Source organism: Scylla paramamosain, chromosome 37 (genome assembly GCF_035594125.1).
Source record: "Scylla paramamosain isolate STU-SP2022 chromosome 37, ASM3559412v1, whole genome shotgun sequence".
NCBI lineage: Eukaryota > Metazoa > Arthropoda > Malacostraca > Decapoda > Portunidae > Scylla > Scylla paramamosain.
The window spans coordinates 10,917,926-10,944,027 of record NC_087187.1 but is presented as its reverse complement, the minus strand read 5'-3'; the positions used below and the strand labels follow the sequence as shown (position 1 = coordinate 10,944,027).

The window sequence follows — 26,102 nt, the reverse complement described above, 5'->3', positions numbered from 1 at the left end:
ACAATTCTCTTTGGGACTGGTTAGAGGCTTGGCTGGTGAGGGTTGATATCCCTCAAGATAAAGATCAATAAAAAAAAAAAAAAAAAAAAGAGTTGATCACCCCTCAGTTGGTCACTCATAGTGGACAGCATTTGCTATACTACTGACTGTGCACCTATGGCTAATGTACTTTTCCGCAGTGTTTGTCGATGATGAACTGCTAGATCCTTTGCTGAATCAGTTCTGCATCATGTTATGAATTTAAAAAGACAGCAATAAATGAGATCTTTGATTCTCTTAATAGAATGAAACCCTCTTTCAGCTGTGGTCCTGATGGCCATCTATCATTTTTAAGAAGTATGCATTGGTTTTATGCTATCCCCTATACCTTATGTCTTGGAGAAATACAATCAATGAAGGTGCATGATAAATGGAAGTCTGCAAATTTTCTACCTCTGTTCAAGGGCAGGATACACTCAGAGCCAACTAACTACTCACCCATTACCTTAACTTCAGTCTTTAAAAAAAACACTTGAAATAGCTATTATCTCTCAATTAAAAAACAATTTTCATTCCAATGCCTTGCTGTCATGTACCACATCAAATTCAGCCTCCATGTAGGCTTATCAGTGACTGACCAACTTCTGCTGGCTTATGATTAAGTCAATCAGAATGCAGATTCTGGCTCACCAGTGGACATCCTTTACTTTGAATATAGTAAAGCATTCAGTATAGTCAATCATGGAGTGTTATTGCTGAAGTTGTCCCTAATAGGCATTGATGACCCATTGTTAAGTTGGATTAGAGCCTTCTAGTATAGAAGAAAACTGCAGGGCTCTTCAAACGGTGGGATCAAAATGATACGTACATGGAGTACTCCAGGGCTTGTCCTTGTGTGTACTTGCATCAGGCTTGTTGCTTTTAGGCTTAAGAGCAATTTCACTCTATAGATAATTTGAAAGTGTACCTGGCCACATCCGTTGAGAAATTTTTAAGATCTGATGCCAGCAAGATACTAAAGAGTGACATATCTTGTTATACTGCAGAGGTTGGTCCTGGGAACTGAATTTCTCCATAAAACAAGTGTACACATCTTTTGCAGAACCATACACATTTTTATGATACACACCCAATTTCAGATACGTCCCCATACCTTACAATACACTAACACTATGGGATCTATTATGTTGAGTTTACACATATCTAGAAATATTTGTGTGTGTGTGTGTGTGTGTGTGTGTGTGTGTGTGTGTGTGTGATTCAAGTGATATATTTTAACAGACTCCAGTGAAAGTTATTGGGTTTTTTCAGTGTGTTTTCATGATTCTAATGATAGTTTTATAGATCAGTGGAAAACATTTGGGCTTTAATTTTTTCTTCTTTTTTTGTGATTCAAGTGATAGTTTAATAGGCTCTAATGGAAGTTATTGGGGTTTTCAAGGGTGTTTTTGTCATTCTAATGAAAATGTAACAGCTTACATTGGAAGTTACTGGGACTTTCAAGGGCATTTTCATGACTGTAGAGATAATTTAGCAGAGATTCATCATCATCAGTTGCGAACAGAGGTGTGAGAAGTGAACTAATCATCATAATAAACTTTGGAAACAATTCTTGTAAGATGCTAATCAAGGCATTTCAAGTTATGAGCCAAAAGATTCCATAAGGTTGATCCATATAAGACACCACTTGAAACTTTATTGTCCATATCAAATCGTAAATGAATGAGATTAATAAATTCCTAAAGGACTTCCCCAGGTAAATTACACAGCAGTAACAAGATCAATGAATTGACTGAATATAGACTGCATTCCCAAACTTTTCAGTGTACACATGTCTTATCCCAGCCACTTTCAATAGGCTTCAGTGGAAGTTGCCATGGTTTTTAATAAGATGAAAAAATGTATTCCTCCCAGATCTTGTATGGGCTTCTCATGTAAATACAGCTCAACAGATAAATAAATAAAAATAAAGATCAATAAAATGAATAAAACAAGTAAATGAATAGACAAATAAGAGAAATACAATTGATAAATGAGTAAATAAGAATAGATATGTAAAAATAAATAAGTTAATAAATACAAACAAAATAACTATAACAGATTAATAAGTATCTGAATATTTGAATTAAATAGTTATACCTCACTTGATAATTTCCTATAAGTAAGAACCAATAATCTTCACTATTTACCAATTTTCTAAGCTAACAGTAATCTTAATAAACTAGTCAGATTATCAAGGGCCTTCATGATTCTAGTAATAATTCAGCAATCTCCAGTGGAAGGTATTGGGCTTTCAAGGGTGTTTTCATGATTCTAGCAACAGTCTCTAGTGTAAGTTACTGGGGTTTTTAAGGGCGTCTTCATGATTCTAGTAATACTTTAAAATGGATTCTGAATCATCAATGGCAAAATTACCCATGAGAACCTTACCAATTATTTCTGCAGCTTTTGAAAATAGTCCCTATGAGACAACAAAGTATAATTCTCTATATTAATAATAAATTTTATGGCATTCATTCCCAAGCATTAAGACTGTCTTGCAAAACATCTCAAGATCAATGGTTAGAGAAGACTTGTATCTGGATAAGACTTGAAGGTAACACTAGAAAGATTACCATCTTGAACAGTGAACCCATCCAATGTTTGTGTGAAGTGTAAGATTCTGGTGAAGGAAAGTGTCCCCAAAAAATAATACAATTTATTTATGTACTTCTAAAAGAAAACAGAAAATGTATAATACTTATTTGATGGTCTTTCACTGTCATTATTTTATCAGTATTCTCTCTCTCTCTCTCTCTCTCTCTCTCTCTCTCTCTCTCTCTCTCTCTCTCTCTCTCTCTCTCATCCTCTTATATAAGTCACTATAAAATACTTCCTATCACTAAAGTTCTATAAAAATGCAATGACATATCTACAAAACATTTTGTGTGTGTGTGTGTGTGTGTGTGTGTGTGTGTGTGTGTGTGTGTGTGTGTGTGTGTGTGTGTGTGTGTGTGTTTTTGTATGTATGCAACCACCCACTAACATCTCCACATATCACTGTCACCCTCCTATCCCATGCAACTTTAGTGTTTACTTTGGTATTTTTACAGAATGATGTTTGCTTTACTATGCAGACATTATTCCATCAAACATTTTTGTGATTCAGTAACATTCTCCACTATTATACAAGTCATTACTGTAGAAAATTAGAACATTATAATTTTTCATAGTAAGTCAGGAGGTTGTACATGGCAGGTGGATTAGGTTAGATAGAAAAATAGATTGCAAAGGTAATGTGTAAAAATGAAGTATGCAATTTTATATATGTATAAAAATAAATAGCTTTGTTTGCCAAAGTCTTGGTAAATTTACTATCCTTTCTCCCATGCAAAGATTTTTTTTCAAGTCAAGTATTATAATCCTAAACTCTCTCTCTCTCTCTCTCTCTCTCTCTCTCTCTCTCTCACACACACATACACACACACACACACACACACACACACACACACACACACACACACACACACACACACCAGTCTGAGTATTTTCCTGTGTAAGTGTTTGGAACTGGGCATGACCACACACACGCACACATGCACACACACAGCTAGAGGAAGCTGTGAGGGCATGGGGATGTTGTGGATAATGTTGTACTGGCATGGCCGTAATGGAGTCACCGGTGGATGGGAGCAGTCTGTTGAGTCAGGTCTATTCACATGGATGCAGTGGAATGACCAGCTTGGCACCGAAGGGAGACACATATTTGATGCCCACAGCAGCAAATGTGTGTAAAGGAAGGGGCAGGCTGAGCAGGTACACTTTGCCCCGGGCTGGGGTGTAAGCCAGTGGCAGGGCTACACACAGCAGGACACGGGCCGGCAGGGGTGGGGGGCTGGAGGACAGGGCAGCCAGGTCACTGGGAGGGTCAAGGGCCAGCACGGGGGCACGGGAAGCTGAAGCCCAGGCTGCTGTGGAGGCCAGCCAGGCCAGGCCACCCCCACCCTCCCCTGCCCGCCCAGCATGGTCCAACCTGGCGTCCACAATGAGATCAAGAGTGGAGGGCAGGGCACGGGTGTCAGCCACTGTGCGGCCACCTGTCAGGCCATAGAGTTGCAGCTCATGAGTCAGTAGCAGTGGGATGGGGGTGGAGGAAGAGGCTGGCGGGGTCACCACCAGGGTACGCACCCCCTGACACTCCAGCTGACGTGCTGTATTCACTCCAGCTGCCCCCTGCAGGTGGCTGCCACACAGGACCACCACTACTGGTGGCTGTTGGCTGTTTCCAGGGTCCAGTCTGAATTGAAGCACTAACAGTCAATACTAGCACCTAAATGCCTCAACACAAAGCTGCTGCTGCTATTACAGCAATACTAATTGCACAATGCATTGGTGAAAATTCTGGTGAATTGTATTTTATCTTAGTACGCAAAGACATTCAAAGGGTATTTATGAACTTGAAGTATTTATGAAGAAAGGACTCCAGAAATGTAATCTCACTTTTCATAATTAGGTAAACATCCACAATCTCAAAGAAGTGATAAAAAAATATTCATTCATGAGTTTAAGGTGAATAGAGAAAAATCTCTCATTACTGTTATCATTACTATCACAATTCCACCCACCTGTGACTACAGCCACTGATGGACATGATGACCTCAGTGGCAGCGCGGCCTATCATCTCCAGCTGCCGTGAGTTGGTTAAGCCGTGCTGATTGGCTGTTGAAAGCAGGGCTGCACGGAGGTCGCTGGTCACAGAGGGCACCAACAGGCCATTGTCTGGAGGATGAAGGAGTGTTTAATGTCCTTGTCTGGGATGAAAGAAGGGAGGAAGAGAATGCTATTAGGGTGAGGAAGAGGAAGAAGTGATTAGTGCCATTCTATGGGGAAGGAGGAGGCTTAGTACAATCTCTCTCTCTCTCTCTATCTCTCTCTCTATTCTTTCCTGCTTTCCTGCAATTTAGTTTAGTAACAATAGTTCAAAGTCAAAGTGCTTAAAGGGTGAGGGTAATGTCAGTAACAGAGGAAAAAATATTAACATACGTGTTGTGACCTGACCCACCACTGGATCAGGTGGTTGACTCCTCTGTTGCAGCCCAACCCACCGGTGGCCCTTTTAATGCCAATTACTATCATTCTGATTATTCAATACTGATGCACCTATTTATATGTTTGTGTATCAGACATTCTTTTTGTTAGGGATAAGGCACTGAAGAATGATAATTTACAAAAACTTTATTGTTTTTTTTCATCATTAATGCATAGCTAAATTACTTTGAAATAATACTGCAATCAGGCATGACAAATTACCTTCAAATATGTATATTTTTTGGTAGTGCTAGAAATGCATTTTCCTTGATTTTTCCCTTATAATTTACTTGATCTTAAGGTGTAATTCATTGACACAAAAGAAAAGTAATATAGTTTCACTGTGCAGAAAAGAAAGGTCATTTGAGAAAAAATTTACTCAACTTGTATAAATGCACAAAATAAATATATGATTTTGAACACAGAATTAATAATTTATTTTCACTTAGCAGAAATAATAAAAAAAGATCCTTGAGAAAAATTTACTCAACCTGCATACATACCAACATAAAGTAAATATAACATTCATGATTTTGAACACAAGATTAATAAATGCACAACATAATATTGTGAGTTCATTGCATTCCCTTTATGTATTAGCTATGATGCTTCAAACTGAAGCAATACAAGCACATGAATGGATTATCTTCATAGCTACAAAAAAAGATTGACATTTTCTTAGCTCATTTTGCTGCAATTTTCCATTCCTCATCCAATGAGATCATTTGACAGTATGGCTGACATCTTTTTCTATTCATTCTATTTTCTTCATCTGCTGTTTTGAGCATATGTGAGAATTTTTTCTTGCAAACAGATTGCTCCATTCTCTTCATCTATTCCTGCCTTTCTGTCGACAACCCTAAGTGTCTTGACACTCCCCTCAACTTTTTTCTTCATTAACTTCTGCAACATTTGTGGTCTAAGATCTAATTTTCAATCTGTAGAACACCACCTCTCCTCTTCTAAACCTCATCTTCTTTTCCTCACTGAAATTCAGATGTCTGAGGCAACTGACAGTAGCCCCTATTCTGTTCTCTCCTACTTTATCCTCATTTTCAATCTAAAGCTGGATGTTGCATTTATGTGTGCAATGACTTAACCTGCTCTTGTGCCCACGCTCTTGAATCTTCCGAGTTTTACACCATCTGGCTACGACTACAGAGTCACTCTCAAACTAAATTTATCTGTGCTGTATACCTCTCACCTAACTTCTCTGACTATAAGAAATTCTTTGACTACTTAACTTCCAAAGTGGAGCACATTCTCTCTTCCCTTTTGCAGAGATCTCCATTCTTGGAGACTTCAATGTTCACCACCAGCTTTGGCTTTCCTCTCCCTTCACTGACCATCCTGGTGAACTAGCCTACGACTTTGCTATCCTCCATGACATAGGGCAATTGGTGCAACACCCTACTCGTATTCCTGACCATCTTGGAGATACGCCCAGCATTCTTGACCTTTTCCTGACCTCTAATCCTTCTGCTTATGCTGTCACCCTTTCTTCTCCGTTGGGCTCCTCTGATCACAATCTCACATCTGTATCTTGTCCTATCACTCCAATCCCTCCTCAAGATCCCCCTAAGCAAAGGTGCCTCTGGCGTTTTGCTTCTGCTAGTTGGGGGGACCTGAGGAGGTATTTTGCTAATTTTCCTTGGAATGACTACTGCTTCCGTGTCAGAGACCCGTCTTTGTGTGCTGAGCGCATAACAAAGGTGGTAGTGTCTGGCATGGAGGCGTACATTCCTCACTCTTTTTCTCGACCTAAACCTTTTAAACCTTGGTTAACACAGCTTGTTCTTGTGCTATACATGATAGAGAGGTGGCCCACAAAAGATACATAAGCCTTCCATCACCAGAATCTCATGCACTTTATATTTCTGCCCTGAACCATGCCAAGTCTGTTCTCCAACTAGCCAAAAACTCCTTCATTAACAGAAAGTGTCAAAACCTTTCAAGATCTAACTCCCCTCGTGACTTCTGGCATCTAGCCAAAAATATCTCTAATAACTTTGCTTCTTCTTCTTTCCCTCCTTTATTTCAACCAGATAGCACCACTGCTATCACATCTATTTCTAAAGCTAAACTCTTTGCTCAAACCTTTGCTAAAAACTCTACCTTAGACGATTCTGGGCTTGTTTCTCCCTCTCCTCCACCCTCTGACTACTTCATGCTACCTATTAAAATTCTTCGCAATGATGTTTTCCATGCCCTTGCTGGCCTAAACCCTCGGAAGACTTATGGACCTGATGGGGTCCCTCCTTTTGTTCTCCAAAAATGTGCCTCCTTGCTTGCACCTTGCCTAGTCAAACTCTTTCAGCTCTGTTTGTCAACTTCTACCTTTCCTCCTTGCTGGAAGTTTGCCTACATTCAGCCTGTTCCTAGAAAGGGTGACCGTTCTAATCCCTCAAACTACTGTCCTATTGCTTTAATTTCCTGCCTATCTAAAGTTTTTGAATCTATCCTCAACAGGAAGATTCTTAAACATCTATCACTTCACAACCTTCTATCTGATTGCCAGTATGGGTTCTGTCAAGACCGCTTTACTGGTGATCTTCTGGTTTTCCTTACTGAGTCTTGGGTCATCCTCTTTTAGAGATTTTGGTGAAACTTTTGCTGTTGCCTTGGACATATCAAAAGCTTTTGACAGAGTCTGGCACAAAGCTTTGATTTCCAAACTACTCTCCTACGGCTTCTATCCTTCTGTCTGTAACTTCATCTCAAGTTTCCTTTCTGACCATTCTATTGCTGCTGTGGTAGAAGGTCATTGCTCTTCTCCTAAATCTATTAACAGTGGTGTTCCTCCGGGTTCTGTCCTGTCACCCACTCTCTTCTTATTATTCATCAATGATCTTCTAAACCAGACTTCTTGTCCTATCCACTCCTACGCTGATGATACCACCCTGCACTTTTCCACGTCTTTTCATAGACGTCCAACCCTTCAGGAAGTAAACATTTCACACAGGGAAGCCACAGAATGCTTGACTTCTGATCTTTCAAAAATTTCTGATTGGGATAGAGCAAACTTGGTATTGTTCAATGCCTCAAAAACTCAATTCCTCCATCTATCAACTTGACACAACCTTCCAGACAACTATCCCCTCTTCTTCAATGACACTCAACTGTCACCCTTTTCTACACTGAACATCCTTGGTCTGTCCTATACTTATACAGGTAGTTGCCGACTTACGACATATGCGACTTATGACAGACCAACTTTACGACGATGACAATATGATAATATTTAATTTTTGTATGATAGCTATTTGGCTAAGATATGTCGAGCGTGCATACGATAATTTTTCCCGCTGCTGGCAGCGCGTTCTTTTGAGAGATTACCTATCTGCTAGTCTGCAGCTTCAGTGTGTTTGTGTCGTTACTGTCGCGTATATCTATGTGAGTACTTCTGATGGATTTGATAATGAGAATGAACTAGAAATGATTCGTGACAAAATTGTGAAACTAGCTAAAGATCTGTCGTTAGAATGTGAAATGGAAGAAATTGAGGAATTGCTAGACAAAGAATCTGAAGAACTAAGAAATGAAGATCTGATTGAGTTGGAAGAAGAAAAAGTAGCAGAAGAAAGAAGCAGCAGCAGAAAAGAAGGAAGAGGAACCACAAAGAATGTTCACTACTAAAGGCTTAGCAGAAGGTTTATCGCAGTTGAATAAACTTTTTGCTCATTTTGAAGGAATGGATACAAATATTGAAAAATTTTCAAGAATTGAACGCATGGTTCTAGATGCTTTTCATCCATACTGGGAAATTTGTGAAGAGAAAAAAAAAAACGAACCATTCAAACAAAACTCAACATGTTTATGAAAAAAAAACATCTTCTCCATCTACCAGTACTCCCAGCGATTACCCCAACGATCCCCAGCCAACCACCAGCAGACAATAATTTCTATTAATTAAATATTAAAATTAGTTTTGTCCGAAAGTGTAAAATGATTCGTAATCTTGTAATGTATTTTGTATTTTTATGTTTTGCAAATAAATCAAATGTAATAACCAATTATGTATTTGATTCAAACCTATAAATAAATTAAAAATAATACTGTTCGAGTTATGACAAGATCGTCTTACAACGGCTCTGTCAGAACCTAATGTCGTTGTAAGTCGGCGACTACCTGTAATCTGAACTGGAAACTTCACATCTCATCTCTAGCTAAAACAGCTTCTATGAAGTTAGGCGTTCTGAGACGTCTCCGCCAGTTTTTCTGAACCCCCAGCTGCTGACTCTGTACAAAGGCCTTATCCATCCATGTATGGAGTATGCTTCACATGTCTGTGGGGGTTCCACTCATACTGCTCTTCTAGACAGGGTGGAATTAAAAGCTTTTCGTCTCATCAACTCCTCTCCTCTAACTGACTGTCTTCAGCCTCTCTCTCTCACTGCCGCAATGTTGCATCTCTAGCTGCCTTCTACCGCTATTTTCATGCTAACTGGTCTTCTGATCTTGCTAACTGCATGCCTCCCCTCCTCCCACGGCCTCGCTGCACAAGACTTTCTTCTTTCTCTCACCCCTATTCTGTCCACCTCTCTAACGCAAAAGTTAACCAGTATTCTCAATCATTCGTCCTTTTCTCTGGTAAACTCTGGAACTCCCTGCCTGCTTCTGTATTTCCACCTTCCTATGACTTGAATTCCTTCAAGAGGGAGGTTTGAAGACACTTATTCATCAATTTTTGACTACTGCTTTGACCCTTTTATGGGACTGGCATCTCAGTGGGTATTTTTTTTTTTTTTTTTTTTTGTTGGATTTTTGTTGCCCTTGGCCAGTGTCCCTCCTACATAAAAAAAAAAAAAAAAAAAAAATTGAGGACGTCATTGATGATGTGGGACAAGCAAATTTTCTCTCCAAAGTGGATTCAGTCTGGTTATCATTAAATTGCACTGATGAAGTGCACTCAGCCCATATCAAGTTTTATCACCCCAGATGGCCTATTCTCCCACAAAAGGCTCCCATTCGGTCTACAGCATGTGCTTGCCATGCAGCGACTAATAGAACTGTTACTACAAGGCCTGGAGAGAGTCCACTGTTACTTGGATGATACTGTTGTCACATCAAAGTCCTGGGCAGAACACCTTACCCACCTGGAAGCTCTGTTTCCTCAACCTGAAGCAACAAGCTTGACTATTATTAAGCTCAAAACAGAAGTTTGAGTGGCCTTTGAAAGTTTACAGAAGTTGACCAGCTTTCCAGTCCTACATGCACCAAATCTCCAAAAAGAGTTCATTATCCACATGGATGCCAGTGACACTGGAGCCAGGGCTGTTCTGCTTCGGGAAGATGAAAATGTGTTAAAACCTATTTGTTATTTTCAAAGTTTAACACTTATCAAAAAACTATGCCACCATTGAAAAGGAAGCTTTAGGTTTGGTATGGGCTCTAGAAAGGTTTTCAGTGTATGTAGCAAATGTTGGTTATCCAGTGATAATTTATACTGACCATAACTCCCTAACTTTCTTGGAACGAATGCAGCATAAGAACCAAAGGCTATTCCAAGCATATAACTTAGGAATTAAACACATTAGGGGGTGCTTGCTGATGCACTCTTATATGTTTAACTGCCAGGGGAGTAAGCTATTTCACATGTTATATATTCATATTGCCTAGTCTGTTTTCCTTATTTATTTATTATTATTTTTTTTGTGCATGTCCAATTCGATACATGCATCCAGGATTACAATGTAAATTTTTATTGTCTTTTGGGGTAAAACTTTTTTGTGCATGTAATTAAAGATCATGTCTCAAAATCACTCACTTCTTTAAGGATTATTTCTGTTTTATTTCAGCCATAAAGCTTCTTTTATGAGGGAGGTGTCACAGGTACATGATTGATCTAGCTAGTTGTATAGCAATCTTGTTATCTATGCAGAACAAAACTATTCAGTTACCCATAAACAGCTCCCCGTTTTCTAATATGACCCAGCTCTGTGTGGCATCCAGCTATTGGTTGGGGAGGTAGTGAGAGCATCCAGCCGTGGGTGGCCAGGTAGTGCCCTGATGTCTGTCACACAGGATAGGTAGTGTTGTCTTACCACTCCTTCCTCTTGTAGAGTAGTGTGTATAAGGGCTGGTGTTTAGGGAATGTGTACTTGTATGTCTGGTCCAGGTAATAGGCAGTGGGACTGTGTTTTGGATACGTAAATCTGTGTAAAGTGTATGATGGATGTGAACCTGTATATGTGCAGTGGCAGGGCAGTCAGGTGAGAGGCTGCATGTGATGGGTAGCTGGCCCAGCTGTGCATTTATCATGGTGAGACCTATGGCTGTAAACTTCTGTATGTGACTTATTTTGTGTGACAATATATTCAGTATCCATAGGGCTTCTTTCTATCATTATCAGTGTGTGAATGTTTGCATGCCTGGTTATAACCAAGGAAGGGCGGTGGAGGAGGAGTTGTGGCATTGTGAGGTCTGCTTGCTTATCAGCTTGGGTTTGTTTTGGGTTGTTAGGACAGCTGGGTATGTAACAGTTGCTTTCATTTGTCATAAACTCTATCACTTAATCGCTTAACTTACTTACTACACTCTTAATAGTACACTTTATTGCTGAACTTAAAAACAAAATTTTTTTTTAAATTTTTTTCACTTTACTTTTATTTAACTTAATCTCCATTGATTTTTCCCCTTTTTCCCATGCATTTCTCACTTTCATCTGCAGGGGATCCAAGGAGGTTTGTTTCATCCTCCTTTTCAGAATATCTTATAAATGAGTTATGCAAGTGTCATTATATACTGTCAATGCACAACCAGTTGCAACTTTTCTGGGTGTTTCCTTTCAATAAACTCTGAAAGTCTCTCCCACATCCCCAACATTTTCTCTGCCTCACTTGTAGAGATAACCTCATCTGCCTCTGGCTCCTCCACTGTACCAACTTCCTGTGAAGCCTCCATATGCTGCTGCATCTGTAGTTCCTTTAACTCCTCCATCGTCAGTTCCTCAGAGTGTTCCTCAATGAGCTTGTTCACATCTCCTTCATCCACTTCCAGGGCCATGGGCTTTCTGATGGACAAAATCTCCACCACTACCACTTCAGGTTCAAATCCTTTGAAGTCCCTTTTGGGCACAACCTCAGGCCACAGCTTGTTCCACAAAGAGGTCAAGGTTCTCTTTGTGACACCCTACCAGGCCATATCAATAATTTTGAGGTATATTACGATGTTATAGTGGTTCTTCTAAAATTCTTGAAAGGTGAGGTTTGTGGTCTCTTGTCATCTCAAAGCAATGGCAGAAGTGCTTGGTGAAGAGCTTCTTGAAATTAGAAATAACCTGCTGGTCCACAAGCTGCAGGATAAGGGTGTTGTTGGGTAGAAGGTAGACAACCTTTATAAACTTGAACTCTTTGAGGATGTTGTCTTCAAGGTTTGGTGGGTGAGTGGGTGTACTGTTAAGGATGAGAAGGGCTTACAAAGGTAGGTTACTTTCCCGGAGATACTTCTTAACAGCAGGACCAAAGACCAAGTTTATCTACTCCACAAAGAACTGCCTGGTGACTCATGTCTTCAGATTTGCTTTCCACATAACCTAAAGTTTTTCTTGTAGAATCTTATGCAACTTAAAGACTCTGGGATTTTCTGAATGATATACAAGACGCAGCTTGATCTTATGGTCACCACTTGCATTGGTGCACAGTGCAAGGGTTAACCTATCCTTCATGGGTTTGTGGCCTGACATCATCTCTGCTGTTATGTAAGTCCTCTTTGGTATCTTCTTCCAGAAGAGCCCTGTCTTGTTAAAGACTTGCTGGGAGATGTATCCTTCAGCTGCTATCATTTCAACAAAAGTTTTGAGGTAATCCTCAGTTGCCTTCACATCTGAGCTCATTGCCTCATCATGCCTGATGATGGAGTGAATGCTGGTCCTTCTAAAATTGTAGAACTAGCCATAACTGGCTTTAAATGACTCTTCCAATGCTTCATCTGTTAAAGTGCCTGGGGTCTGCTGCAGCAAATCAGCATAAATGGCTCGTGCCTTCTCACAGATGATACCCTCTGTCATGGTATCTACTGCAAGCTGCTTCTCTGTCAATCACACCAACAGCAGCTTTTCCATCTTTTCATGGATGGCTTAGAAATTATTCCAACACTCTTGGCTGGCATTATAGTCTTTGTTAACTCCTGCTTCAGTATGGTACATATTGTAGAAGTACTATGCTCACATTGCCTCACCAAGTTGACTACATGCACACTTCACTCATGTTTTTTCTATGATTTCATGCTTTAATTCAATATTCAATTGACATCATCTGCTTTTTCTTCTCAGCACTGTCCTTTGCACTTACCTTCTTAGAACCCATGGTTAGAAAAAAAAATTTGGCAAAATAACTGAACAAAGAGCACAGAATGTGAGCACAACACAACAGAGATACTTCCATGGTGAAGTAACCATGTGAAGTGAATGAGTGAGGTGCAGGATGCTGGGCAAATGCTATACCAACTAGTGCCTGCATATTTGAAACTTGCTTGTAACTTGGATTTTGGCTTGCAACGCAAAGCAACTCGGAAAACTCATAAGTTGGTGCACCTGTAAGACAAGGCACCATTATATGTTTTTAATATGACCTGACCTCATATAGGTCAGGCTTTCCATTAACTCTGTTATGCTCTACAAGCCATAAGCATACCATCTACCTCCTTTCTGGCTAGTGGCTGCTGGCAAATGGAGGATATACAGCTTCAAATGCATCCCAATGTGGGGTTGCTACCACCCACAGGATATGTGTTAAATATGTCAAAATTAATGAACGTTGTAGGTGGCCCATGCAACAGGAACCATGATCTTAAAAGTCAGCCTCTTCACAGTAAGGCACCACAGACAAGTGCTGTAGCAGAAAACAATAACACAACACCTAATAGATACCCAGCACCTATGAAAAGCTAGATAACACAGGTAAGTGTCTCACCTTACGCGGGGACTGAACCTGGGACATATTAGCTGTGAAGTGAGCTGACCAGTACATTACAGGAAATCTTAGTTCAACAGATAACCTCTATGTAGAGTAACAAGAACAATAAGAGCATAAGAAAATAAGGGAAGCTGCAAGAAGCCATCAGGCCTACATGTGGCAGTCCCTGTATGAAGCATACCTACTTATTCCTACTAATCATCTCCATCCATAAATTTCTCTATCTTCTTTTAAAGTTCTGTAATAACTCAGTGCTAACAACCTGATTACTGAATCCATTCCATTCATCTACCACTCTCTTTTTCTAAATCCAACTTTTTCAAACTTGAATCCATTGTTTCTTGTTTTATCCTGATTACTGATCCTGAGAATTTTGCTTACATCACCTTTGTTATATGCCCTATACGACTTAAAGACTTAGTATCCAATTTCATGTAATATTTCTTTCTCCCTTTCCTTTTCTTTCTCACACACAAACACACGTACACACCATTAGCATAGATGACTTCGGCAGCACCAGATGTGGGCACAATAATCTTGCGTTCCGGCAGAGGCTTGGAGGGCAATACATTCTCATCATAGCGGTAGTTTTCCCGCACTGTCTGCCTCACTACATCCGGCTTATGGTTCTGGATCTCCTCATACACAGCCTGGAGGAATGTGAAGAGACATGATGGGACATGTAGCAACAGAATAGTGGTATGAGCTGGGTATTGTAGTGGTAGTGAGATGGTGTGATTGGGATATGTACAAATGGCTCCCTACTTTTAGCTAAAGTGACACATCAACTCAACAGATTTTAGTAGGTGAATATCACCGAACAGAAGTTGTGACATGTAAATTAAACTACACCTCATATCCCCCTCCCTATCTCCTTCTGTAACCCGACCCTCCTCTCTCTCTCTCTCTTTCTTTTTCTCAAGCATAAATAACTGAAAGAGAGACTATATATGTGTGTGTGTGTGTGTGTGTGTGTGTTTGAATATATATATATATATATATATATATATATATATATATATATATATATATATATATATATATATATATATATATATATATATATATATATATATATATATATATATATATATATATATATATATATATATATATATATATATATATATATATATATATATATATATATATATATATATATATATTTTTTTTTTTTATTTTTTTTTTTTATGTAGGAAGGACACTGGCCAAGGGCAACAAAAATCCAATAAAAAAAGAATGCCCACTGAAATGCCAGTCCCATAAAAGGGTCAAAGCAGTAGTCAAAAATTGATGAATAAGTGTCTTGAAACCTCCCTCTTGAAGGAATTCAAGTCATAGGAAGGTGGAAATACAGAAGCAGGGAGGGAGTTCCAGAGTTTACCAGAGAAAGGGATGAATGACTGAGAATACTGGTTAACTCTTGCGTTAGAGAGGTGGACAGAATAGGGGTGAGAGAAAGAAGAAAGTCTTGTGCAGCGAGGCCACAGGAGGAGGGGAGGCATGCAGTTAGCAAGATCAGAAGAGCAGTTAGAATGAAAATAGCAGTAGAAGACAGCTAGAGATGCAACATGGTGGCAGTGAGAGAGAGGCTGAAGACAGTCAGTTAGAGGAGAGGAGTTGATGAGACAAAAAGCTTTTGATTCCACCTTGTCTAGAAGAGCAGTATGAGTGGAACCCCCCCAGACATGTGAAGCATACTCCATACATGGACGGATAAGGCCCTTGTACAGAGTTAAGGCGGGTTGCCACACGCGCACTTTTTGGGCACGACGTGGCACGAGGTGAGTGTGCACCCAATTCGCGCCAACTCGTGCCCAACAGCGTGGCAGCTCGTGCAGACCTCTTGCCACCAAGTCGGGGAAGTCGAGGCAGGTGGCACGACGTCGCGTTAAAATTAAAACAGTTTCATTTTTTTTCCCGACGTGGTACGAAGTGGCGACGTCGGCCCCACCTTGTGCCATCACCTCATGACACCTCGTACCCTGTTCGAGACACCTCGCGCCTATTGGCATGACGTCGCGCCTGGCGCGCAGTGGTGCGAGCTCGTGCTACCTGGGCGCGAGGTGTCACGAGGTGTGGTGCGGGGTGGTACGAGGTTAGTGCGAGGTGGGCACGAAGTTAGCGCGAGGTGGTGGCGAGCTGTATAATTGCCTCTCACGTGACCTGATCCAAGGGGTATATAAACAGCACCCGTGGGCCACATGGTCACTTATCTCGCAAACACAGACAGAAGAAGAACCCTCCCATCTCCAGCCAACCTTTCCAAGATGCCCAAGAAAGGCAAGCAGCAAGCACCACAGCAGGAGTCTTCCCCGAGTCTGCAGGAGGAAGAAACTGGTGATGTTCCTCCTGAGGTTCCTGACGACACTGACGTTCCTGATGTGGAAGTGGTGAAGGTACAACCTGTTGCTGGGCTCTCCAGGAAACGCACTCGGCCATCCAAGAAAGACGTTCAGGACTACCCCTTCAACGACGACCAACTGAGGGAGATAGCAAACTACGTCCAGTTGCATCCAGAGCTCTACGATAAGCGGAACGAGAAGTGGCTGAATCCGGCGTGGAAGGAGAGCCTCTGGAAGGACCTGGCCCAAACTTTCTTGGACTGTTCTCACCAGCAGGTGAAGAAGGTGGTGGACAAGAAGAGAACAGATTTTGGGAAAATCGAGAAGAGGGAGAGCAAGAGTGGATCAGCAGCCAGGCCGAGGACGCAGAGGGAGCAGAAGATCGTCGAGGTTTGGGCCTTCCTGGCAGGTCACATCGCCCACGAAAGTACGCACCCTAGTGATGACTTCGGCAGACAAGGTGACGATCAAGATTCCTCCAGCCATGAGTCTGTCCTATCGGCCCACTCAATTGCCAGGAGGAAGAGGAAGAAGGAACGGCAGGAGGAGGAACTATCCAGCCCACGATCCACCAAATCTACCCAGGAGAGCAGTGCCATCCAAGAACTACTCCAGAGTGCACAGCTGCTAGCTACACGAAAACCACCAGTCGAGGGACCTGACGCTGACATCCGGCAGTTTGTTGAATTTATGTACACTCGCCTGAAGAAGGTTTTCCCCATGCATCATGGAGTACTCTTCTCCAAGATCGCGTACATGATCAGCCTCATGGAGGAACCAGTGATGGCCAGGAGTGCTATTAAAGACCCGAGGAGGTTGCTGGATTCTGTGCCCATGCCACTAGGAGTTGCGAGCCCATCGCACCTGTGGCAGCCTCCTGCACCGCCTACTCTTGCTCCTGCTCCTCCTCCTCCTCCTCCTCCAGTCTATCATCAGCCGCAGTACCAGCAGCCACATTACTCGCAGCCCCAATACCAACAACAACAGTACCAACAGCCTCAACAACAACAGTACCAACAGCCTCAACAACAATACCAGCCTCAACAATCAGAACAGCAACAGTTCCCTCAGCAGCCACAGCAGCAGCAGGTGCCCACCCCAATACAGTGGGAATCTATACTCGGCTGTTCACCGTCCCCCGTCAAGACCCTGCAGCACACAAGTACGACCACCAAACTCCAGGGCCAGAAGACGAAATCGCCGGCGAAAAAGGCCATAATGTCCCCCATGATCGAGACGCCGAAGGGCTACGAGGTGGAGGATAGCGACGAGTAAATGTAAACAAAATAAAAATGTATTGCATATAAAAATATGTTAAAATGTATGAAATAAATATGAAAAAAACAACTATATTTTTCCCTTTTCATTTATAATATAAGTATGGATATAAAATAATAACTGGTAAAAGGAGACATTAAAAACACTTTTTTAATGTTTCCTTTTACCAGTAAAAAAAAATTATAAACTACAAACTGAATATAAATAATTGGGACATAAATGGTAAAAGAGAAAAAAAATATACTAAAACTTGGGAAGTTAAGAAATGGATTGAAAATTGAGGATTTGAAATGATAACAGATAAAAGGGAATAATGAAGAGTTGGTAATAAAGAACTTGGAAAATAATAACTGAATATATAAATAAGGTATTGAAATAATAACTGGTAAAAGGTAAAACACTTGGAAAATTAAATCAGAGAATCACACATGGAAAAGGTACTGTCCCCATAATATATATATATATATATATATATATATATATATATATATATATATATATATATATATATATATATATATATATATATATATATGAACATTTTATAGCTTTGATATATCCATCAAGTATAGATTTTATTTCAATGTCGTAAATATGAAAAATTCTTTGCTAAAATTTTAATCTTATAACCAGACGATCTTAACAATTTTAGACCAAAGTCTTATGTAATTAATAAATGAAGGTGTTTAATTATCCAGATTTGCCTATTACTTAATAAGTTAATAATTTTTGTAAACATTAAATTCATATTTAAAATTTTTTTTAACATATATTCTATTTTACTCTAATTTCCTTTCCCATTCCCTCCCACCCAAATATGATATTCCTATAATGTATATAGTTTATATTTTGGGGTATAATTCAAAGTCAAGGAAGCTTAATTGGTTTCTTTATTATCAAATACACAGATAACATTTATTAACACAGCTTATATATATATATATATATATATATATATATATATATATATATATATATATATATATATATATATATATATATATATATTATTTATTTATTTAATTATTGCTCCATCCTTTGTTCGTCTGCTGGTCGTCCTCTTGGATATACCATCCTTTCTTGCCAGGGAACTGCGCCTGCTTCTGATGCATAGTACAAAGCCAGGTAGTCTCGGACGGCCTTTGCTTCTCTCGTTGGATTTGTTCCCCGTCGAGTTTGGAGGCGTTGCATCAGATTTGGTATGTTCCTCCACGATCCATCAATCACGTTATGGTCACCATCTTCGCAGTCGACTTCTTGGGGATGAAAATTTGAGTAGCGGTCCAATATCAGGTTGTGCATCACACACCCACACATGATGACAATTTTGACAACTGCAGGTCGTTGTAGCATGGTAGTGCCGAAGACTCTAAATCGTGACTGCAGGAGACCGAAAGCATTTTCCACCACACGACGGGCGCGAGACAACCTGTAGCTGAAGATTTTTTCTTCGTATACCTGGGATTGATGTGAGTAAGGTTTCATAAGCCAGGTCTTGAGGGCGAAGGCATCATCAGCAACAATGTGGAATGGGATTGGCGTGTCGTCACTCGGCAGGAAGCTGTGCTCTGGAAATCCCACTCGTTTCTGTGCGATGGCATCGTGAAGGGTGCACTTGAACCAAGTTCCTCCATCACCAGCACTTCCTTCAGCACCTACGTCGACGTACAGGAACTTGTAGTTTACATCTGCGACGGCCATGAGGACAATGCTGTGGAACTTCTTGTAATTGAAGAACAGTGATCCTGCATGCCAGGGCTTCTTCACTCGAACATGCTTGCCATCCAGACCACCTCCACACTTGTGATAGTTCCACCTCTTTGAGAATCCTTCGGCAACTTGATTCCATTCTTCTGGAGTTCTTGGGCACTTGAGCACCTCAGGTTTGTATATGTCAATTATGGCCTGGCAGACTTTAGATACGAATCTACAGATGGCGGTTTTGGAGACCCTGAAGCTGTATTGCAGACTCGTAAATGAATCGCCGGATGCCAGGAATCGGAGGGTGACAGCCAACTTCAACCCCACTGACAGGGGCTCTCTCATTCTGGTGGCTTTTTTGGCGAGGATTGGAGTAAGCCGGTCCACCATCTCTCCGAAAAGTTCAGGTTTGATGCAGAGGAAGTTCTTGTAGCCCTTGGTGTCTTCTCGGTTGAGCTCCTGCAGCAGGTGGTGAAAATCGCCATGCATCGATCGTCTCGTAAGCCATTCACGGCACCATATTGTTCTGGGTCTTCTTGCTCGTGGCTGGGATGGCACGGGAGGTTGCTGTAGACGTCTTCTTCGCAGCAGCAATGCAGCAGCCACCATCAGGATTCCTGCCATCAGTACTTGAGCCTCTTGTCTGTAGTTTTCTTCCTCCATCTTCCCTGCTTGCCAGTCTAGCTTTGAGTGACTTGATCATCATTCCCCACCCTTTATATACCGCTTGAGAGGCGCTGCAAATATTGGACGCATCCTCACAACACCCCGTGACATATCGTGACAGTACATCGGCAACAACCTCGTAATTAATTAAAATGCCTGTGCGACCCCTCAAAACGGGTCGTCGGGTTGGGCCACACCTCGTGTGCACGTCGCGATGACCTCGTGCCCACGTCGTGATCACCTCGTGTCACGTCTCGCAACACCTTGTGCCCAGATCGGGCTCACCTCGTGCCACATCGCCACACCCTTGCGCGCAATGTACCCGACGTCTCTGTTTCTGTACTGTTTCTACTCGCGGTGTGGCGCGCACTCACCTCGTGCCACGTCGTGCCCAAAAAGTGCGCGTGTGGCAACCTACCTTCACACGCTCCCTTAGCAGCTGGGGGGTGAGAAAAACTGGCGGAGACGTCTCAGAACACCTAACTTCATAGAAGCTGTTTTAACTAGAGATGAGATGTGAAGTTTCCCGTTCAGATCATAAGTAAAGGCAGACTGAGGATGTTCAGTGTAGAAGAGAGGGACAGTTGAGTGTCATTGAAGAAGAGGGGATAGTTGTCTGGAAGACTGTGTCGAGTTGATAGATGGAGGCATTGAACAATACCAAGTTTGCTCTACCCCAATCAGAAATTTTAGAAAGATCAGAAGTCAAGTGTTCTGTGGCTTCCCTGCATGAAATGTTTACCTCCTGAAGGGTTGGATGTCTATGAAAAGACATGGAAAAGTGCAGGGTGGTATCATCAGTGTAGGAGTGGATAGGACAAGAAGTCTGGTTTAGATCATTAATGAAAAATAAGAAGAGAGTGGATGACAGGACAGAACCCTGAGGAACACCACTGTTAATAGAATTAGGAGAAGAGCAGTGACCGTCTACCACGGCAGCAATAGAACGGTCAGAAAGGAAACTTGAGATGAAGTTACAGAGAGAAGGATAGAAGCCGTAGGAGGGTAGTTTGGAAATCAAAGCTTTGTGCCAGACGCTATCAAAAGCTTTTGATATGTCCATGGCAACAGCAAAAGTTTCACCAAAATCTCTAAAAGAGGATGACCAAGAGTCAGTAAGGAAAGCCAGAAGATCACCAGTAGAGCGGCCTTGACAGAACCCATACTGGCGATCAGATAGAAGGTTGTGAAGTGATAAATGTTTAAGTGATACATGTTTAAGAATCTTCCTGTTGAGGATGGATTCAAAAACTTTAGATAGGCAGGAAATTAAAGCAATAGGACCGTAGTTTGAGGGATTAGAACGGTCACCCTTTTTAGGAACAGGTTGAATGTAGGCAAACTTCCAGCAAGAAGGAAAGGTAGATGTTGACAGAGCTGAAAGAGTTTGACTAGCCAAGGTGCAAGCACGGAGGCAGAGTTTCAGAGAACAATAGGAGGGACCCCATCAGGTCCATAAGCCTTCCAGGGTTTAGGCCAGCGAGGGCATGGAAAACATCATTGCGAAGAATTAATAGGTGGCATGAAGCAGTCAGAGAGTGGAGGAGAGGGAGGAACAAGCCCAGAATCGTCCAAGGTAGAGTTGTTAGAAAAGGTTTGAGTGAAGAGTTCAGCTTTAGAAATAGATGTGATAGCAGTGGTGCCATCTGGTTGAAACAGAGGAGGGAAAGAAGAAGCAAAGATATTGGAGATATTTTTGGCTAGATGCCAGAAGTCACAAGGGGAGTTAGATCTTGAAAGGTTTTGACACTTTTTATTAATGAAGGAGTTTTTGGCTGGTTGGAGAATAGACCTGGCATGGTTTAGGGCAGAAATATAAAGTGCATGAGATTCTGGTGATGGAAACCTTAAGTACCTTTTGTGGGCCACCTCTCTATCATGTATAGCACGAGAACAAGCTGAGTTAAACCAAGGTTTAGAAGGTTTAGGATGAGAAAAAGAGTGAGGAATGTACACCTCCATGCCAGACACTATCACCTCTGTTATGCGCTCAGCACACAAAGACGGGTCCCTGACACGGAAGCAGTAGCCCTTCCAAGGAAAATCAGCAAAATACCTCCTCAGGTCTCCCCAACTAGCAGAGGCAAAACGCCAGAGGCACCTTCGCTTAGGGGGATCCTGAGGAGGGATTGGAGCGATAGGACAAGATACAGATATGAGATTGTGATCGGAGGAGTCCCATGGAGAAGAAGGGGTGACAACATAAGCAGAAGGATTAGAGGTCAGGAAAACGTCAAGAATGTTGAGCATATCTCCAAGACGGTCAGGAATATAAGTAGGGTTGCACCAATTGCTCTAGGTTGTGGAGGATAGCAAAGTTATAGGCTAGTTCACCAGGATGGTTAGTGAAGGGAGAGGAAAGCCAAAGCTTGTGGTGAACATTGAAGTCTCCAAGAATGGAGATCTCTGCAAAAGGGAAGAGGCTCAGAATGTGCTCCACTTTGGAAGATAAGTAGTCAAAGAATTTCTTATAGTCAGAGGAGTTAGCTGAGAGGTATACAGCACAGATAAATTTAGTTTGAGAGTGACTCTGTAGTCGTAGCCAGATGGTGGAAAACTCGGAAGATTCAAGAGCGTGGGCACGAGAGCACGTTAAGTCATTGCGCACATAAACACAGCATCCAGCTTTGGATTGAAAATGAGTGGTGTTCTACAGATTGAAAATTAGATCTCAGACCGCGAATGTTGCAGAAGTTAATGAAGAAAAAGTTGAGGGGGGGTGTGAAGACACTTAGGGTCGTCGACTGAAAGACAGCCTGACCTGGGGACATTTATGGTCCCCTCCCCAGATGGGGACTCCGAGGCTGGTGTTGGAGTCGCCATAATGATTTTAAAATTTTTGAGTGTAGGGTGTGTGTGTTATTAGGTAGTTTTGTGTGGAGGAAGAGAGTTGTCTTTAGAGGGCAGGCTGTGACTGCCCCCTTCTGTTGTGAGACACAAAGGGAAACGTTCAGTGAGGTCACAGCTGGGTTTAATGATAAGTTCACAGCACTCCCTGAACAGTCCTTTAGACCTCACTGGGAGTAATTATATATATATATATATATATATATATATATATATATATATATATATATATATATATATATATATATATATATATATATATATATACAGTAAAATCCCTCTCATCCGGCATTCGAGTATCCGGCAGCTTCAAGTATCTGGCACATTTTTCCCCGAGCCTTAAAATCAATAAAAAAATCAATGTGTACTCATAAAATTGATTAAAATTCCCGCGCGAGGCATACTTTGTCCCCTCGCCACCAGAGCGCACTGCTTCGTGCCACTCGCGGTCCACTGCACTGTGTTTACTCGGTGACTCAGTCCCGCGTGTGCACCGTTTATCGCCTGACACCTTCATCATGCCTAAAGTTGTAGAAAAGAGGAAGCGTGCTGTGCTTACACTTAAGCAGCTGATCAGATCAGCTGCTGATTAAGATCAGCTGATCTTTGTTATGGTAAGATGTGTGAGTGTAGGGTGGTGATTGTGGACATAATTTCACTTCTATTCAAGTATCCGGCAACTTCTGGTATCCGGCATGTCGGAGGTCCCGTTGATGCCGAATAAGAGGGATTTTACTGTATATAAACACACACACACACACACACACTCATGTACGCCTCCCCAGCGTGGTCCACCTCCCTCACACAAACTCAACAGCTACAGTTGGAGAGTGTGCAGAAAAGGGCGTGCAGGGTCATCCTTGGCCCTGCATACACCACCTATGAAGAATCCCTGAACACCCTGAAGCTGTCCAGACTATCCACCAAGTACAGTGAGGCTCTGGAGAAGTTTGGAAGGGGACTTCTGAATCATCCACGTCTCAGAAACATGCTGCCGCCTGACGCGCCTCGCCCTACCCGTGCCACCAGACACCACAATAAGATAACGCCCCTAAAGGCGCCACGTACGGACCGGTACAGACTCAGTGCGATTCCCACCATGGTGCGAGCCATCAATCAATAGTCTCTTCTAGATTTGACTTACCTTTAGGATTAATGTCAAGTATTTCCCCACCCCCAATGTACATTTTCAGTTTGTTGACTGCCTAAAGAATAAACCGTTTATTATTATTATTATTATTATTATTATTATTACACACACACACACACACACACCCACACACACACACACATATATATATATATATATATATATATATATATATATATATATATATATATATATATATATATATATATATATATATATATATATATATAGTGGTATCTCAGGTTATGTCCTTAATCTGTTCCATGACCCAAGGCACTACCCAATTTTGGTGTAAGCTGGATCTTCATTCCCCAATGAAATCAATAGGAAATTAATTAATCTGTTCCAGGGCTAAAAATTAAAAAAATTTCTCTCATTTACATTGCAACCAAATGGATATAGAATGGTAGTAATATGAGATAATTGAAACATAAAGGTCATAAAAAATAACGTCAAAGTTATGATACATACACTTTCTCTCTCTCTCTTTGACTACAACTCTTACAACTCCTGCCTCAAGAGTAATCCCAAATCACCTGTAGCATTAAGATCAAGATCAAGACCACTCATATTTTGCAATACTTTCTTTCTTTTTCAATGGCTATCACACTTTTTCTTCTTCCTACCATTTGCACTTGCTTAGGAGGTATTTTCAGGGTAGAATGATCACAAAATAAGGCAGGAAGACAATGGTGGGAATGTTGTGGCATCACTGGTAGTGGGGCACAAGTTGGGTTCACAGGTTCATATATATATATATATATATATATATATATATATATATATATATATATATATATATATATATATATATATATATATATATATATATATATATATATGTATATATTGTTATGATCAGATTCAGCCTCTCTCACAGCTGCCACTAGCTCAGGTCAGCTTATTCCTTGGCTACCTTCTCTGTAGCCTAGTGCAAGGCACAAATGAAACGAATCCAGGCACCTGTTGGTCACCAACAGCTATCAAGCCTCAATAAGGTTGTCACCCTGTTTCACCCGCCAACAGGGAAGGGAGTATAATGAGCACCACGTGAGCCATGTGCAAGGGAGCCCAGACAGTACAGACAACATGCAGAATGAGAGTATAATTCCCCCATGGACTACTGCCCACAAACTGGCCACCCACGCCCAACAGGATATCATACACCATCTTGCCAGAGAACAGGCATGCACCCCCTGGTGTCACTGGTGGAGCCTGAGGAGAGAGTAGACATTTGTAATCTGGCAAAATATCATAAAGTCCTCTAGCCCTCAGACACTCATAGCTGTGAACCCTGGGGGCTAGTAGCATTTAACAACACACGACACTCAAGACACAAGTAGACAGCAACAGATAAATCCAGAATGGTTAACCAACTGCTCCTACACTGTCAACAAGACATGAGATGTCAGGACACAGAATGTACTGAGTGGAGTCGCTGAGATAGGTTATTACCTCAGACAGCTACCCAGGGGGGATAATCCTAACCATTATGGTTGGGACCTACTGCCAGGACTACTCCAGTAAGAATTATTAATGAAGAGCCTTCTAAATATCCCCCTCCCTACTCTTTACTGGCTCTCTGTCTCTAGTTTTGGTGTGTGTCTGTCTTCCTACTTCTCTCTTTCTCTCTGTATGTATATACTGTGTATTCATGTATATATATATATATATATATATATATATATATATATATATATATATATATATATATATATATATATATATATATATATATATATATATATATATATATAATGTGGCCTTGACTTACAAGTTTAATTCATTTCATGTCAGAGCTCTAACTCAACTTACTCATATGTCAAATTAATTTTCCCCACTGAAATTAACTGAAATGCCATTAATCCATTCCAGCCCTCCCCCCCAAAAAAAAACATCACAATTTTTTTATTAAATTTTTAAATACAGTAAACTATTCATATAATGAACCTCTGTTTACCAAATTCCTAATATAATGACCCATTTAAGGGTATTAAACACTCATTTCATTTTTATGAAACTGTTTGCAAATTACAGCACATTTCAAAATTATCAAATACTTGCTTTATTTTACAAACATCCTAGGTCTTAAAATGTGGAAGAGTTGGCTGATGCACAGTCAACTGCATGTTTGAGAGCTGAATTTTGCTGTGG

At 41.1% G+C, this 26,102-nt stretch overlaps 1 protein-coding gene across 7 annotated transcripts in view; it reads right to left on the bottom strand.

Annotated features, from left to right (window-relative positions):
• Positions 1-2,663: 2,663 nt before the first annotated feature.
• LOC135091496 (enhancer of mRNA-decapping protein 3-like) overlaps positions 2,664-26,102 on the bottom strand; it is a 39,601-nt gene continuing 16,162 nt past the window's right edge. For all 7 annotated transcript variants that reach the window (XM_063989182.1, XM_063989181.1, XM_063989187.1 and 4 more), the window contains exons 5-7: positions 14,452-14,611; positions 4,584-4,737; positions 2,664-4,255 (exon numbers count right to left, since the gene is read on the bottom strand). In XM_063989182.1, the coding sequence (XP_063845252.1) occupies positions 3,670-4,255; positions 4,584-4,737; positions 14,452-14,611 (900 nt within the window). In that variant the 3' untranslated portion in view covers positions 2,664-3,669. The remainder of the gene's footprint in view (positions 4,256-4,583; positions 4,738-14,451; positions 14,612-26,102) is intronic.